At 48.6% G+C, this 17,556-nt stretch overlaps 1 protein-coding gene and 1 non-coding gene across 3 annotated transcripts in view; both read right to left on the bottom strand.

The window, feature by feature from the left end:
- KDM4A (lysine demethylase 4A) overlaps nucleotides 1-17,556 on the bottom strand; it is a 40,032-nt gene that overhangs the window by 19,527 nt on the left and 2,949 nt on the right. For both annotated transcript variants that reach the window (XM_045858749.1, XM_045858750.1), the window contains exons 3-11: nucleotides 17,158-17,333; nucleotides 14,028-14,142; nucleotides 12,389-12,582; nucleotides 10,253-10,302; nucleotides 9,403-9,506; nucleotides 8,858-8,995; nucleotides 7,926-8,170; nucleotides 6,626-6,825; nucleotides 5,227-5,621 (exon numbers count right to left, since the gene is read on the bottom strand). In XM_045858749.1, the coding sequence (XP_045714705.1) occupies nucleotides 5,227-5,621; nucleotides 6,626-6,825; nucleotides 7,926-8,170; nucleotides 8,858-8,995; nucleotides 9,403-9,506; nucleotides 10,253-10,302; nucleotides 12,389-12,582; nucleotides 14,028-14,142; nucleotides 17,158-17,333 (1,617 nt within the window). The remainder of the gene's footprint in view (nucleotides 1-5,226; nucleotides 5,622-6,625; nucleotides 6,826-7,925; nucleotides 8,171-8,857; nucleotides 8,996-9,402; nucleotides 9,507-10,252; nucleotides 10,303-12,388; nucleotides 12,583-14,027; nucleotides 14,143-17,157; nucleotides 17,334-17,556) is intronic.
- LOC123832401 lies at nucleotides 7,250-7,353 on the bottom strand. Its single transcript, XR_006788055.1, has one exon. It is a non-coding gene; the product is annotated as a U6 spliceosomal RNA (small nuclear RNA).

The following is a 17,556-nucleotide window of genomic DNA, read 5'->3' as shown; positions in this document are numbered from 1 at the left end:
GCTCTTAGAAATCCAGCTGTTTAAATATAGATACAATGCTATCAGACCTCTTCAGAGACAGGCAAAGTGGTTCGTTCTGCTTCTGCCTCCCCACCCTCTTTGACTGTCAGTCCCCTGGTCCACCCTGTCGATTTATCCTGATGTCAGCTTCTCACTAAAGCTAAACTTCCATTCCTTCCAGGCTTACAGAAGGCTCGTGGGCCAAACCCTGGGGACCAGCTGGTGGCTCAAGGAGCAAGGCTGAATGGGTGGCACAGGTCCTGGCTCCTACAAGCTTATTTTCCTCACCAACCTATGATACTTGTGCTGAGACCGAGACAGAGAATCAAAAAAGAAGCCAAGTATTATAGGGATTCAAAAGAGGAAAAAAAGGGAAACAGATGGGAAGCAATGAAAGGTTTCTAAGAGTGGTGGCTTTAGCAAAGGGCTGGGCTACAGTTAGGTGCCTGAGGGTTCCAGGAGACCCCCGTGGAGACAACTCCCTGCCTCCTCCCACTGTGACACCATCCACAGCCACTCAACAGTGTGAATGCAGCTAAAGCCACCGAACTACACGTTGAAAAATGGTTAAAATGGGCCCTGGCTGGCGTAGCTCAGTGGATTGAGCACGGGCTACGAACCAAAGTATGGTTCGGTTCCCAGTCAGGGTACATGCCTGGGTTGCAGGCCATGACCCTCAGCAACCTCACATTGATGTTTCTCTCTCTCTCTCCCTCCCCTCTCTAAAAATAAACAAATAAAATCTTTTAAAAAATGGTTAAAACAGCAGACTATGTCCTATCACAATTAAAAACAAATGAACCCAACCTCAGCCATCCCATCCTGTCTCCACCTAGGCTGGAGCCCCCACTCCCTCCCTGCTGCTCAGACCTCCAGGATCCAGTCCCTCCCCAACCCTGCTCCAGGTCCTCCCCTTAACGAGAGGCAAGCTGGGCCACAGCTTCCATTGTCCTCAATCTCTCCCCTCCCCTGGCTCTGGACACACTCCTAGTTACCTCCCCTGGCTGTCCAGAACCTCTGGCTGCTCTTCTCCTTCCTGGGCTCCCTACCTCCACCCTCACTGTGAAAACTGTTTCTCCCGCTTCACACATGAGCTCTCCCGTGCCCACTGATAACCACCTGGTGACTCCCCAACCTAACCTCCTGAGCTTCAGATCTGCGTATACACATCTCCACAGCCATATTTCACAAGCAGGTCACACTCAACATGCCCCAGACTGAACTCACCTCCTGAGCCACACCGATGTACCCCTGCGCTTTCTAGTATAACCTCCATCTTCCACTGATGCACCCCACCCCCCCACCCAGTAACTCAAGCCAGAGCCCCAAATCCACCCCTGGGTGGTCCTCTCACTCAGTCCACCACCACCGGACCCCTCCCCGCCCCCACAGCTCAGGCCCCTCAACCCAGCTTTCAGACTAAGTAAGGAGCAGGTTCCACACTGGCTTCCCTACTGCAAATCTTTTTTCCTCCTTCCCTGAAGCCAAAGTATTTGGCTACAAAAATAGCATGTTAATCACACAAAAAAATTCAACTTATAAATGTAGGAAGTAAAAATCACCCATAATTCCACCTTCAAGAGCCTCGGCTGTTTCTAATCTTGCCTCCTTCCTCCCTTCAAAAAACCTTTACACTGCTTCCAAAATGATCCTCCAAAACACCAGTAAAGAGATGAAAAGACCCTTCACTGGACAATCTAAAGAACAACTGGCATGGTTTCTTGCATAAATCAATTGTGGGGGAAAAAGAGGGGAACGCTGCCCTGGATCAAGGTAGACGTAAGGGACATAATAAAGTGTGAAACTACATTAAACCTTGACTCAAACAAACCCACCACAGAATAAACTTCTAAACAATTGAGAAAATCTGATTATGAAATGGGTATTAGATGGTGCTAAAGAATTTTTTTTAATTTTGTTAGGAGTAACATTAGCAAAGTGATTAAGAAAATACCCATTTTTTTGGAGGTACACACTAAAGGAGGGGAAAAATGACATGATATCTCGATTTGCTCTAAAATGCTTCAGCAAATAAAAAAACAGATGAAGCAAATGTGGCGAGATACTGACAACTGGCAGATCTAGGAAATGAGAATTTGTGAGTTCACTGTATTATTCTGTACACATCTCTGTGCATTTAAAAAACGACTCTTCAATCTCCAACACCACACGGCAGGCAACCTCCCACTGCTCCCCAACCACTACTGCACAGTCAGACGGCTTCACAAAGCAGAGCCCCATGATCCGGGTCCTTACTCCCTCCACCAACACCTCTGGGGGCCTCCTCCCAGTCCACATTCCTGAGGCAAACGGAACCATGGCAGACACCCCCCCAAACATGCTCTGACCTTGGCACGAGCTGCCACCACCACCACCACGAAGAACCCTCCCCTCTCCCACCTGCATGCTCCCGCCACCCTCAGGCCTAGTGAAGATGCTCCCTTCTCTGCAGTCTCCCTGAACGTCTCACCCACCCCCAGGGTAAGTAACTCTCCCACCTGTGCTGTAACCTGGACCACCAAGTACCAGATTATTTGCTCACATCTGCCTAGTCATCTAGACTGGAAGCTCCTTGAAGGCACAGTCCTAGCTCAGAGTGAGCAGGCTGTAAGCCATGACAGCATGACCAAAGAGGCAGGCAGCCAAGATATTTTTAGAGAATTTGAAGTACCGTATTTTGCTGTGTATAATGCTCACTTTTTGGCCCAAATTTTTTAGGGAAAAATAAGGATGCACATTATACATGCCTACCACTAATTCTCTATCTGTAAAAATGTTTTCAATTCTTTTATTAATGTTTATGCATTAAAAGTGTAACTCTATAAAAAGCAATGATGATATCCACATGCAAAATAATACCCTGGAATATGGTTAATTAGTTTTGTTTCTAAATATAAAATAAAAAATAATTGAATTAGGAAATTAAAATGAAAGATTTTTTCCCCGAAAGTCTGGGCCAAAATCATGGGTGTGCATTATACACGGCAAAATACGGTAGTTCAAAGATGCCAGCATATCAACTGGGGCAGAGGAAACGATGGTTGGTGTGGAGTCGAGAAGCCCATCACTATCACACGAGAGCTAAGAGGTCCCTACAGAAATAAAAGGAGCCCTGGCTGGTGTGGTTCAATGGACTGAGCACTGGCCTACAAAACCAAAAGGCCGCCAGTTCAATTCCCAGTCAGGGCACTTGCTTGGGTTGTGGCCAGGTCCCTGGTCGGAGGCATGTGAGATGTAACCGATCAATGTTTCTCTATCTCCCTTCCCCTGTCTCTAAAAGCAATTAAATAAAATCTTTTTTAAAAAGTTTTTTTTTTTTTACAAAAGGAGCCAGGAAAGCACTCAGTGGTTCTGGAGCAGGGGTTCAATGAGAGGCATGCTCGAGAACCACCTCCTCCTGCAGCCGATTTCCCCATGCAGGGATTCCTGGCTTCTCTCCCTGGCCCTGGGGTGTCCGTGAGCTTCACTTAGCAGGGATCTGCCTTTGCAGGAGTGCCTTCCCGTCTGCGTCCACAACACATGGAAGCCAAGCGGGAAACACTGTACTGCAACGAGAGGGACCCACGTCCTGCCGGAGTGCCTGTGACCAAGTAGACAATCTGCCTCACCGAAGGGGAATGAGCAGCAGGACCATTTGGCCACAGGTTAAAATCAACCTTCTTCAGCCCTGGCTCACGTAGCTCAGTGGATTGAGCGTGGGCTGTAAACCAAAGTGTCGCAGGTTTGATTCCCAGCCAGGGTACATGCCTGGGTTGCAGGCCATAACCCCCAGCAACCGCACACTGATGTTTCTCTCTCTCTATCTCCTTCCCTTCCCTCTCTAAAAATAAGTAAATAAAATCTTAAAAAAAAAAAATCACTATAAAAAAAAACCAACCTTCTTCAATCATTTTAACTGGTAATAAAATGATGCTCTGAGCTCCTTATGCCTCATGTTAATTAAGCAGTAGTACACAGTCTAAACAATGCATGTGAAACTTTTAGCATATAGTAAGCCCTTGCTATTGTAAGCTGCTTTTGTGGCAACTGGAGGCAAGAAAGTCAAGACGACACTGCAAGAAGAGGAACAGCGTGCCCTACAGTGTGACAGCGGGGCGAACGAGAGAGAGCATGGAGCTTTGTGAAGGAAGAATGGCTCGGACATGGCACAGGGAGTGTCAGGGACTCCAGTTTCCAAGCTGAAAAAAAGCCCTTGCTTGTGGGAGCTGTCACACACAGAAGAGAGCACCGCGGTAAGGGGCATTAAGGGGCAGACATGGTGGCATCAGCTCGTGAGCCTGCATCCACCTCGAGAGGGAGGGAGGGTGGGACACCTGGGAAAAGGTGGTCTACAGACACTGGACCCTGAGATTCAGAGCGGGCAGGAGAAAATCCCATGGATATTAAAGACAAGGGGACACACACAGTGAGAACACACGAAGGGCTTGTGGTGGTATTCCAGATGAATATGCTTTAGGAATGTTCATAATAACAACTTTTGAAAGATAAATTTTTCAAAAAAGGTGAGGGGATGGGAAGTAAAGGAGACCTTCTGTAGTGACTTCTACTGTCCACCCACCTCCACCCAAGCCTGCAACTTGGCCCACAGCAGCTGTGAGGCTGGGGAGGAAGAGCAGGTCACTTAAGCAGATGAGTCCAGCTGCATCCAACAAAGCTCTGCAATGACACACTCAGACCCACCAACACAGCAGAAAACAAAGCTTTTGGTGACAGTTTTCAAGGAGGAAGCCTCAAAAAACATTGTCACATTCAAAGTTCTGGGAATTCATCCTGGTCTCCAAAAGGATACTCCTCATCACACTGTAATTCTGGGAGATGAAGAATCATTTAGGGGTGGGGGAGAAGTGGCAGTTCAATTCCAATGAGAGTCTATAGGGAAGACATGATTTATATGGAAAAACCCTTGAATTTTAGAGCAGGAAAGGCCATCTCACCTCCAGCCCTGAAATATGGGGGCTGCAACCACTGCCACTCCTAACCCTTGTGTGTCTCTGAGGCAGGGAGGGTCAGAGAACAAGCCACCACTGTCCCCGAGACTGCAATGCAATCCTTTGCAACAGTCACAGAAATAAGAGAAAGGAACTTGTTTCTGGAAGTGGCCAATGCCACCTGGCCTTCTGCTCGACACAACGATGGCAGACTGGAGGTCCACCCAAAAGGCCTCTCCCGCCACCTGGGACACCGCAGCAACCCCGCCCCCAGGAACCCCCTACAAGCAGCCCGTACCTCCGCCAGCTCCCGCTCGCTGATGCTTCTGGCGGCGCTCCCTTTCTTCCGCGTGCATGGCTCTCCCCCAGCGACCCTGCCGTCCCCTCTGGCATAGCTGTGCACAGTGAAAACTCCTGTCTGCCCTTGGGTCTGGCAGGACAGAGGCTCGCTGGTTTCCGAATCCGAAGAAACAGAATCCTGGGATGAACTGGAGCCCAGGCTAGAGGATGATTTCTTTTTAGAATCTGAGAAGACAAGGCGTCCCCCCCCTAGAGAGGTGGGATTCACAGAAAGATCCAAGGCAGCTGATTCTTGTTCCTCTTCATCCTCCTCCTCCTCCTCCTCTTCATCCTCCTCTTCCAGTTTGACGTTTTTAAGCTCTTCAAATTTGACTTCAGTGGAGTCAGGATAATCTGAAATGCAGACACACATTGGACAGCGCTATCTTTCCCCCGCACACCTGAACTCCGTGAAAGGCAGAGTGGCAAAGCACGAAGAACATGGGCAGTAAGTGAGGCCTGTCCTTGATTTCTGGCTCTGTCCCCTACAGGGTCCCTGTGTGATGAGGGGCTCAAGGCTTATCCTCTCTGGGACTCCACTTTTGTCTTCTGTGTGTAAGAAGGAGCACAGGCTGGCACACAACTGACACACAGTGACAGCTGCAAGTTCCCCAGAGTCTCCTGCAGGAAACGAAGGCCGGAGGCTCAGGAGAGAGGGACCCAGCACACATCCCTAGGCTAGAAAATCTGACCAGTAGGCAGCCCAGCCCCGCGATCAGCAGAGGTCCAGACAAGTACTGTCACTGCAGGGATTCTTCAAGCCCGATGGGGACTGATGCATGCCCCTCCCCAACAAACCTCCCCTCAACCACCACCTGGGCAGCTGCTCTAGAGAACACTTTGACCACACTGCCCCCTAAACCACAAATGGCTTCTCGAGGCACCGAGTAAGCAAACCTAAGAAGGCAGGCAGCGCCTACATCGTCTTACCTCTATTTTCTAGCCTCATCTCCTGGTAACACACCTGTCTTCCACCCTTCTGCCCCCATACTGAAATTGCAGGAAATCACTACCAGCTCCCTAAATATCTGGTGTCTTTTCCCATCTCCATGCCTTTGCCCCTGCTACTCCTCTTGGCGATGCCCTTTCTACATCCCCCGCTCTGTCTGCCCACAGATTCCTACTGCTCTTGTACGAGCTGGTCCACTGCCACTCCAGAACCTTCAGTGTTCCCTGGCCCCTCACCAGGCAAAGGGAGGGGGCCTTGCCCTGGGTGCTCCTCACCAGAGTGCCCCTCACACTCAGACCTGTCTCTCCACTGCTGCTGGTTTTCACCCTGCACTGAAGATGGCATCGGACACAGGACAGAACACAGAACACCATTAGGGCCGAGGGAAAAGACGCCACAGCCAACTGACCTGGGAAGGCGAGACCATCCTCGACTTGCCGCACCGAGCTGTGGGTGGGCCGCACAGGAGCAAGGGCAGCCTGGCACTCCGTCAGGTCGTACTGTCCGGGGCTGAGCTCCTCCTTGGGGAAGAGCTCACTCTGACTGACCTCCTGTGGTATTTCAAGGCAAACTCGGTGCCTCTTTGTCCCTATTCGGTGCTTGGCTAGGCTGCGAGGAGGAGAGGAAGCTTTTTAAGAGCCCATACGTACATCCGCTCACACAAACATATCCACACACAACCCGAGGGGAGTCGCCAGACAGAGCCTGTCGGGCCTGGCTCACAGCTCTGTGTCACCTCTTATTTGTGGGACCTGAGACAAGGGACTTCGCCTCTGAGCCTCTTCCATCAAATGGAAAACAGGGGCATCACCACCTACTTCACAGACTTGATGTGAGGCCCACAGGACCTCAGAAAGCACCTGGCATAAAGCAGGTACCCCATAAATGTCTCTTTTCTTCCCCGCGGGGCCTGGGATAAATGGTCCCTACAGCACAGATCCCCCGGCTCAGACCCTGACGAGGCCGGCCAGCGTCAGTACTCATATCCTTGCTCTTGTGAGTCTCATTCCCACTACCATTCTCCTTTTCATTTAAAATCATGGAATGTTTCACAAACGTGCACGCCATCCTTGCGCAGGGACCATGCTAATTTGGGTACTGTTCCAATTTTATTCTGTGTGCTGCTGAAGTGAGCACTACACTCTCCTTTGTTTTTAAAAAACTCTCACAGCCCTAGCTGGTGTGGCTCAGTTGGATGGAGCATCATCCCACAGGCCAAAAGGTCACTGGTTCGATTCCGGGTCAGGGCACATACCGAGGTTGCGGGTTTGATCCCTGGTAGGGGTGCATATGAGAAGACAACCAATCAATGCTTCTCTGTCTCGCGCCCCCCTCCCCCACCCTTCTTCTCTCTCTAAAAGCAATAAAAAAATGTCCTTGGGTGAGGATGAAAAAAATAAAATAAATTTAAGAAAAACTCTCACACGATGACAAAATGTGACTTTTCTGGCCCTGAGGGAGCCGTGCCCTGGGCGGGTGACCCCCGCACTCCAGCACCCACAGGCTCGCCAACGGGTGCTATCATTCCTGGGTGACGGCCACGAGAGGGTCTCTACGCCCTCACTCTGAGGGTTCTGGACCCTTTCCCCAGAATAAAGTTCCCTCGGCTGTGATGCATACACCCCACTCGGACACAGCCTCTCAGCCGGTTACGGGAGCTGCCCACACACCCCCTCCTCCAAATGCGGGGCCCCAGGGCTGCAGGTTACCTTCTCTTCAGGTCGCCCTCCTCTCCGTCCTCAACCCCTTCCATGTCCTCCGGGCACTCCTCCTCACTCGTTGCTCTTGGGGGCAGTTCACTCTCCTTAAGAAACTCGGCGGCTTCTGGCGTGGGCAGGGTGTGGTCGATAACTGTGCTGTCCTTCCCAGCTTTCCAGAGTTTGTACCTTTCTGGCTGGAACTTCCTCACGAACACGTCCATGGAGATCTTCACCATGTCCTTCCGACAGGAGCACTGTCACAAGTAACCAGAAGGACTCCAGGTGAGCACACTCGAACTGCTTCCGCCCGACCCCCAGAGCCATCTCCTCCCTTGTGGTGGAAAGTGTACAAGACAGTTGGAAGCCAAACTGTTTAGGTTCACAGGCTGGAGGCGTGCTGTCCTTGCAGAGCCTTCAGACATGGAGGGAAGCAGGGAAAAAAGGGCCGAGAATGCATGGTGCTGGGCAAGTCCCCCAGGCACCAACAGGACACGCAGAGTAACCCTTAGAGACGATGAAGCTGTGCACTCGGACCTGGGATGGTCAACATCCGCCTTCCCTGGTACCTATCCAAGCCTGCATATCATGCAAACCGGTCTGCTCCTGACTACAGGTCCAGCCCTGCTGCTTCCCTGAAGTAAAAGTGAACCCCTAAGAATTTCTCAACAGAGAAATCCCAGAGTGGCTAAAGCAAGAAATAGCAGTGTGTGGGGTGTGGTTTTAATGCCCCATGGACTTAAGCATGAAAACCTCACTTTATACATTCTAAATATGAACAAATTTTCAATGAACACGAGATGCTGGGCACTTCTATACATTCCTGGCCACTTGGCTTCTGAATTCCAGAAGCTCAAAGAAAAGCTCTGATCACCAGCCAGTGCACCTAACAAGACCCAGACTTCTGGAGGCATGAGGGGACGGAGAGGAGCAAGCAGACTCACCAGCACTGCCTGTTTGCCATACTCGATCCACCGGCGGGTGGCGAAGTTGGTGGACTCCGCACAGTTGAAGCCGTGGTTGAAGCCAGCATGGTAGCCGTAAGGGAAAGTGATCATGAACTCTCCAGCTTCCTGAGTCACCTGAACAAGAGCAGACTTGAAGCAGCTGCATCAAACCGCAGAAGCCCACGGAACTGGAATCTGAGCTTCAGCTCTGCCTCAACTTAGCTGAATAACACCAGGGGCAAGTCATAAAATCACTGGGGTCTTGGTGTCTTCTACAAAACGCAAAGCCCTAACAGAGCAGATGCCATGGCTGTAATAACCATTTGCCCAAGGAGCACTGTTCGGGGGGACTTGACTCTCCTCTGGGACCACCAGGAAAGCACAGTGGCCCCACCTTCAATCCCCTGAGATCAAAGTGTTGTGGTTAGCTTTGGCCCACACCTGGCAGAGTAATGAATTAGAATAAAGCTCCTCTGGGAAACACACAGCAGAAAGGACTTCCCATGTGAGACTGAGGACTTCCATATGTACAATCAGCTCACCTTGTCAAAGGGAATTCCATACTTCTTCAGCATTAAGGGGGAAATCAAGGTCATCTTATGGCGGAGAAAAGCTTCACAGCTTTGAGCGCTTCCTGGGAAAAAGCCTGTTTAATTGAAACAGGCACCAGTTAACACTGCTCCACACCAGCTCTGTAACCCAGCGTCACTCTACACCTGGGCACCTCATCTGGGTGGTCACAAGGATAACCACCAAGGTGAGCTCTGTGAATCCTCCTAGCTTCAGGGCAAGTCTGAGGTTCTGCAGCGAGCCTCTGTGCCCTCCCAGGCAGGCTGTTACCTGGGTAATCAATCCAGTTGGGTCTGGGGAATGGAGACGACCCAAGCAGCCTCTTCGCCTATCAAGAGCTTTGAAACTACTTAGCACTGGTCTCCATTCACCTGGAGCCTCAGCCTCTTGTTAGTAACCATCTACCACAGAACAGACTGCCCGAGCTCTCTTGAAATGGGCTCTCTAGAGGAATAAATCTATCGAAATTTACTTAAAAGAATCAAAGCACAAAATAATTCAATTTTCACTTTAACATCTGGGTTTCTGGAGAAAGAATCAAACCCACTATGACTGGTATACTATCTCTGGTCAAACCTGTGCTCAGTAAGACTGAGGCAAAGACAGTGTAAGAAGGAATTACTAAGTCCTGTCTTAGGATAAAGTCGGGAAACGCTCTGATTTTAGTTGTTCGGCTAGAATAACCCATCTGGCAGTCTCGATTACCCCCACTTGCAGGCCTGAGAAAGGACATATGAGAATCTGACCACGGAGAATGACCACTTTAGAGCAATGAACCCAGCTCATCGGAGGGTCTGCCCGGCTATGGAGGAGACACAGTACCTTTGGCAAGGCGCTCCAACCGCTTCCCGTGCTCCGGCGGAACCGAGTACCTGCAATCACACGAGAGCATTGGACACCGAGCAGAGGACAGTACGGGAGCTAAGGGGCTCGCTCTCACTCTCAGAACACCTCATGGTACTGAGATTTTTCACCTTCCCAACTACAAAAATGAGAAAAGAATCTGGAGAGATGAAATATCAGATGGTTTGAGAGTGGGGAGCCCACACAGAAATGCAAGTGAATTTATTTCTCTTATATTCATCCATTAACAAGACATGTGCTGAACACGTACCACCAGCCCAGACTCGGGTACACACTCAACGCTGCCCTCCTTCGTGACGTCATTAATCAAATGAAATGGAAGAAGGACGGCATTAGAGTGCTCATGGCAGAGCCGGACAGACCTGACTGGGAGAGGGCAAGGGAGGGACAGAAAACAAGGGTGATGTGCATCAGACACTCTCGGAGACCCGACCCCTGTCTGCTGCTGAACCCGCCTCCCGTTCCTCTCCAGCTGCACTGATCAGCAGTAATGACTCCTCCACCCGCGTTCTCTTGACATCATAGACACTGCTCTTCGTAAAAAGACCGAAAAACCATGTAAGACTTTTCAAAACTTTTGCAAAGCTAAAACTTTATATTCTGAAGCTCACAGGAAGTCTGTTTTCACCTTTATATCAAGTCGGAAGTTTACTCCACAACAAAAACTTCCCATCCCAAATAACTTCATTATGAGACAGCAGACAAGGGTCGAGGGAATGTCTGGACTCTGCTCGCCTCACACAGAAAGCTCTGGAGGCCCCACTCAGATGACCTAAGGAGTGCATCATGTCATAACCACAGGAGTGCATCATGTCATAACCACAGACTCAGTCCTCGACACAAGGGCAAATCCAGTTCCAGGGAACTCTGGAATAAATGTGATGAAGACACAAAAGCAACATTTGCAGATTCTAGAAGTCAGGCCAACTAAGGAAGGTAATGAAACAGTACTTAGGGGGTAATCACAGGCTCAAAAAATTTTTGCCCCAAGACTGGAAACTGGAAAGTGTCTGAAAGAAGAAAGGAAAACCCTGGGAAAGGACGTGGCTCAAGATGCTGGAAAAAAAAAAGGAAGATGCACACAGTTTCTCTGACGCCCCGTGACCCGGCCCGTGCTGCTCCCTCTGGCCTCTTCACTCACTCCCGTCCTCGTACACAGCCCCCAGACAACGGCGAACCTCCTCTAGACCACTGACGACAACAGGCTCTCTCTGCCCAGACCCTTGCGTGTATTTTCCAGCCACTCAGACACACTTCCCTCAGCTTCTCTCTCCTGAACCCATCATCACCCCACTCAGAACCTTTTCCATGCTCGTGTGGTCTCAGTGTAACTGTCACCTCGTCCAGCACCGCCCATGCTAATCCCCACCCCTCGTGTCCCCTTTCCATGTGGACCTGCAGCACCCACCGTCTCCCATCAGGGCTTTCCTCACACCGTTCTTTTCTCACGCTCTGCATCTCCTGTCTGGGCGAGGGCAGGTCCCCCATCCATCTTATGAACCGCTGTTGAGTTCAGCACCCTCACCGAATGCTGAGACTGAGTGATGGATCAGCACGGGGGAGAAGGGAGAACAAATCTGTCTCCCCAAGTAGGCTGAGAACACCCTGGAGGGCAGGAAGCATGTGCCGAGTAACCTTGTGTCCCCTCTTGTATTAAGCACACACTGCTGCTCACCGAATATTTTTTCCATGAGGACAAGGAGGCTTTCTATCAGCTGAAGGAGCAACTCCAGTCTCGGAAGTCAGCCTCTAACAATGCCTCAGGCGTGCTCAGAAAAAGAAATTAGAAAGCAGTGGGATAGCCTGGAATAGCCTCTGCAGCTCTCGGTCCCTCAGCCAACTTAATGCTTCCATATGCTGGTTTTAAGTGCCCTGCCTTCTAAAGCCAGCTACGCAAAAGGCAGCCTGAGAGCTGGAGCTCCACTAGTAGCGCATCACTTCCATGTCTGTCTACTATGTAAAATGCCAATCCAACCCCGGGCCTACAGAACCAGAGTCTGCATGTTAACAAGATCTGCAGGCGTTTCCTAGGCACGTCTGAGAAGCTCTGCTCCCTCCTGAGAAGCACTAGTGCCAACTACAAGCTGACTTTACCAGGACTTTGGTTCTCCGAAGTGCAGGTAGTTGATGCTGTACAGGTCCATGTCCTCAGTGTGCCAGGCAAAGGACGTCTTCCACATGCCAAAGTACAGGTACGGGGTGTTCACACCTTCGATGGTGATCCCACTCTCCTTTTCCACCAAGTCCAGGATTGTTCTCAGCCGGCCGATGTTCCACTCGTCAACATGCTGCGAAGGGAATGACAGTCCAGGGCAAGTCACGACGCATATAAACGGGGGCTCTGAACCGACAGATCACGGAACAGGTCACAGGTGAGCTAACAAAGACACAGAATGACATCAAAACAGCATGGACGTACAGACCACACCACCTCTCACCCCTTTTCACGGCCACCGCGGGAAACGACACCATTACAGGTCTGAGGGGCAAACACCATTCGGCGAGCACCACAGTGTACGAAAGACGAACAGAGAAGTGACAGCCGCCTGTTCTACACCCCAGGAAGTTTGGACTGAAGCCGAAGAAACTATGTCAACATAGGAAAAAACTCTTAAACCATAAAAAATACAAAACATGGGTCCTGAACGGTGTGACTCGGTTGGTCGGGGTCAACCCACAAAACCAGAGTTCAGGGGTTTGATTCCCAGTCAGGGCACATGCCTGGGCTGCAGGTTCAGTCCACAGTTGGGGCACACAGAGGCAACTGACTGATGTTTCTTTTCTCTCCCACTCTTTCTCCCTCCCTTCCCTCTCTCTAAAAATGAAAAAATAAAATCTTTTTAAAAAAGTACAAAACATGCAAATTAACTATAGCAATTTTGGACTTTTCTAGGCCTCATTTCCACGGAGCGGTGTTTTTGGTAAAAATTCTACAGTGTCACCCAAGTCCTCCTCCTGAGCTGCGACGGTAGGGTCAGCTAGGAGCCCACCGCCCACAGTGCATTACGGATTATTGTGCCCTGCTTGCTCCTCCCGTCCCAGGCCCTTACCATCATTCACGTCTGTCTATGTTTCATTTCCCACCACCCAAAAACTGTCCTCAGCTAACTTGGAATTCACTTTTTAAACTCCTTCCTTCCAATAACTTACAAAAGCATTAAAATTAATCTGAGTGATAACCCCTGAAATGCCCCCAAAATTTTTTAATCACCCAAAAAAACAGTCCAAACATTCCTTCCTTTTATATCCCAAGCCGGTGCAATTTGTTAAAACAGCTTTTGCTACAGAATCTTGTTTCCAGGTTCCAAAAATCTGAGTAAGTTTCTCTTCTTAAATATACACCCCTCCCCTTTCATTAGATTAGTCAGTGATCCTTTTTTCCTGCAGAAACCACACTGCCTCTCCCCCAACAACTCCTCTTTCCTTCCCCCCAACAAGTCATTTTCTGTGATCCCACCCTCTCAAGAACTCATCAGCCACCACCCACAGACTATTCTAACAGCCCTGGCGAAGAACGCCACATTATCCGATTCACATGTAGAGTAGGAGAAGTTACATTCACTCACATGCAAAAATACCCCACTTAAGTGAGCAAGGCACATCGGCTGGTGGTAGATCGTTCCTTTGTTCATCCGCCCATTCAGCAAGCAGCTCTGGGGGCCCACTAAGCACTGGGCAGATGAAACGGCCTTACATTACAAAAATGCTGCAGAGAGTTGCCAGTGAGTCTCACCTTTTCATAGAGAGTGCCATTCACATCTGCACCATAGATCGGAGGATTGAAAGTAAGATTTTTCCAGTATTTCCGTTCAAGCTCTTCAAACTCACTGTAGCGTGGGGTACAGTATCTTTCAAAAGTAAAAAAAGTGTTAATCACTTAAAAGGGACTAAATTCATTAGGCATTATGAATAGCACAAGACACAACTCCGTTCCAGGAACAAGATATTTCAAATTAACTTGACATAATCTTGGTCTTCAAGGCTCCAAGACACAGTAACTCCCTCAACATCCCTTCCATGAGCTCTTAGCCAAAGGAAGGTAATTAATGTACATGAAGCTGTAAGCCCATCTTCCTTAAGAAGCATGGTACGTACCTTCAAATGTCTTAAGAGAATCTACTCAAGTTATACCCCACTAAGATCAGGAGTGGACTAGCCACCCAGCGAGAAAAAAACTTGCAGACTTGTAAGATCCAAGAACTGCAAATCCCTACAATTGACCCTTGAACAACACAGGTTTAAACCGCTCAAGTCGGCTTACAGATGGATTATTTTTCTGTAAATGTATTTTCTCTTCCTTATGATTTTCCTAATAACATTTTTTCTCTACCTTAGTTTATTTTAAAAACACAGCATACGATACATAAACAAAATGTATTAGCAGACTGTCTGTGTTATCAGTAAGGCTTCTGGTCAACAGTAGGCTGTTAAGTTTTGGAGGTGTCAAAAGTTATACGTAGCTATGGTTGGTGTGGCTCAGTGGACTGAGTGCCAGCCTGTGAACCAAAGGGCTGCTGGTTTGATTCCCAGTCAGGGCACATGCCTGGGTTGCAGACCAAGTCCCCAGTAGGAGGCATGTAAGAAGTAACTACACATTGATGTTTTTCTCCCTCTTTTTCGCTCTCCCTTCCCCTCTCTCTAAAATTAAATTTCAAAAAAATTATTATTTTACAAAATTTATATGCAGATTTTGACTTTACAGGGTGGGGGTGGGGAATCAATGCCCCACCCCTACATTGTTCAAGGGTTAACTGTCTATACACAGACGACCACAAAACCCAACAGCCTGTGAAGAGCTGAAACCCAGGCATGGTGCCACTTCCCTGCATTCATGCAGAGGAAATGAGGGCACATTTGTATTGTCACTGCTATACTCCAGCACCCAGCGCAGTGGCTAACATTCAACAAACAGTCATGTTTAAAAGCAAAAATAGTTTAAACCCACTTAAAAATTATTACACAGCAATTTTAAAAAGAGTAATACATAAACCCAATAGGTATTTGAGCCCTGGCTAGTATAGCTCAGTGGATTGAGCACCGGCCTGCTAATGGAAAGGTTTCTGGTTCAACTCCCAGTCAGGGCACATGGCTGGGTTGCGGGCCAGGTCCCCAGTTGGGCGCTTGCGAGAGACAACCAACTGATGCTTCTCTCACACACTGATGTTTCTCTCCCTCTCTTCTTCCCTCCTTTCCCTTCTCTCTAAAAATAAATAAAATCTTTAAAAATTAAAAAAACCTTAAATAAACCTAAGAGGTATTTGAAAAGGCATCCTATAACTCAAAAGGCAAACGAATATCATAAGTGGTTAGAGTGGAAGCAAAGATCAAAATGAAATTGTGTGGAGATAAAGGGATGAGTGAGGGGAAAAAATCTCACTTTTTTAATATTTTAATGTCAACCTGATATATAATAAAGTTTAGAACTCTAAAGTTCTTCTTGAAATATAAATAACTCTTCCACCTCCCACTGATCTGCTTTATAAATTAAGATTTTTTACCTATTGTGTTTTGCTGACCAGGCAGATAGAAATCAAGGGTAAGACTTTGTTGTATTTGGGATGAAAAGAAAAGACACAGGACTGGTTAATTTAAAAAGAAAAGAAGTATTGTGAAAGAAGAAAAGGCCTACCATATGTTGCCGAGCAGAGGAGACAGGCACAGGAGGCTGAGGCCTCCGTGGAAGCCCATGTGAAACAGGAAACAGGTGTGCCGGGTGCTGTGGTCCCCACAACCCACCACCCCCACCCCCACCCGGCTCGAGATAAGACACAAAGGATGACACAGCCTTTCATCTGCAGAGCACGTCACACTTCTTCAACATGCCTGTACATAAATTATCTCATTAGACAGCGGGTTGGCCAGCAATATAGATGTTTTCAGTGTCAAGCTGTCAATAAAACTGGAAGACCGTATTTAGAACTGCGATAAGCCAGAGGAAAAGGCAAAGCATAGAATAGAAACAGCAAGATCTGATGTGAGAGAGGGAGGTGATAACGCGCATGAAGTCACGCCCCAAAAGTGTGAAGACTGGCAAGTTACAGATGTAGCTCGGGGCTTATTCACAGTGAAGGCGCAACACGTCTGACCGGCTAAAACAAGACATGCGAAGATCAGAAAGGCTCGAGAGAAAAAGCACGGGAAGAGGGAGGAAACTCAAAATTAAGAAGCAGCACAGGGAGGGAGACGATCCAAAGAAAAAGACTGAGAAGGGGCAGTGAAAACTGACAAGAGACAGACAAAATTCGTCCGCTGTGCACCTGAGGTCAAATGAGAGCTAAATGTTACAAACAGCAGTGAAAAACCACCAAAAACATCAGGCTCAAACAAAGACGTTTCTAAGAGATAAGAATGTACAGAAGGGGAAGAGTGGAGTCGGAGAAAACGGCAACCAGTGTGGCAGTTTACCCACACGGTGGTCATGTCAGAATGGAGGGAGACAGCATTTTCTGGGCTGTGAACATTCTAAGCAGCTCTAAGCATGATTCAAGACAGAAGGACCCAGAGGAAGGGATTCGACTAGTAATGCCACTTTCAGATAACCAGGTGGTATCAATATGTCTAGCAAAAGTTCCTTTTGAACCAACTCCAACTTTCTCCTTTGGAAATCTGCCATTTACCAGAGTCGAAAATCACTCTACTTCTAATGAAGAAACAATGGGATTACTTTTTGCGAGCATATGGACAAAACTGACACAGTACCGAGAGGAGGAAATGCTTCCAAATAAAGGTCAGAAAGGGAGACAGAAGCTAGAGCTGAGGAAACTGGCCTTCAGTGGGACAGCCACAGTCTTGAAGACAGCGATGACAACAGGCTGGGGACTAGACATCATGACAGATAAAGACAGAAGAGTGTTCTCACTCACTTATCACTATTGGCTATTTTGCGGAACTCTCGAACAGTCATGGCTTTCTTCTGTATGTTGTACTGAGTAAACAGGCCAGACTGCCCAGTCACCAGCTGCTGGATGGGAGCGGGAATGACCAGATCGTCGATGTCATCATAGGACGCTCGAGGCTTCCACTCCTTTGGAGGAACAACCTGTAGGGACACAACAAAGCGAAAGCTCAGAAACCCCGTGAGCTGGTCAGTGTCCAGGAAGTGTGGAGGCTGCTGTCCAATTTAACAGTCAATTTTACTGAAAGTTACTTGGATTTAACCACGCTCATCCAAACACAGGAAGTCACACTGTCATGTTAACCCTAATCCCGTGCTGTCACCAGCTGGCTGCCTAGTTGCCATGATGCCTTAAGGAAAGCGATAC

The sequence above is a fragment of the Phyllostomus hastatus genome, unplaced genomic scaffold (genome assembly GCF_019186645.2).
Source record: "Phyllostomus hastatus isolate PE091 unplaced genomic scaffold, TTU_PhHast_1.1 phas_scaffold_182, whole genome shotgun sequence".
Taxonomy (NCBI): domain Eukaryota; kingdom Metazoa; phylum Chordata; class Mammalia; order Chiroptera; family Phyllostomidae; genus Phyllostomus; species Phyllostomus hastatus.
Note: the sequence above shows the minus strand (reverse complement) of the source record. Positions and strands in the feature narration are given on the sequence as shown.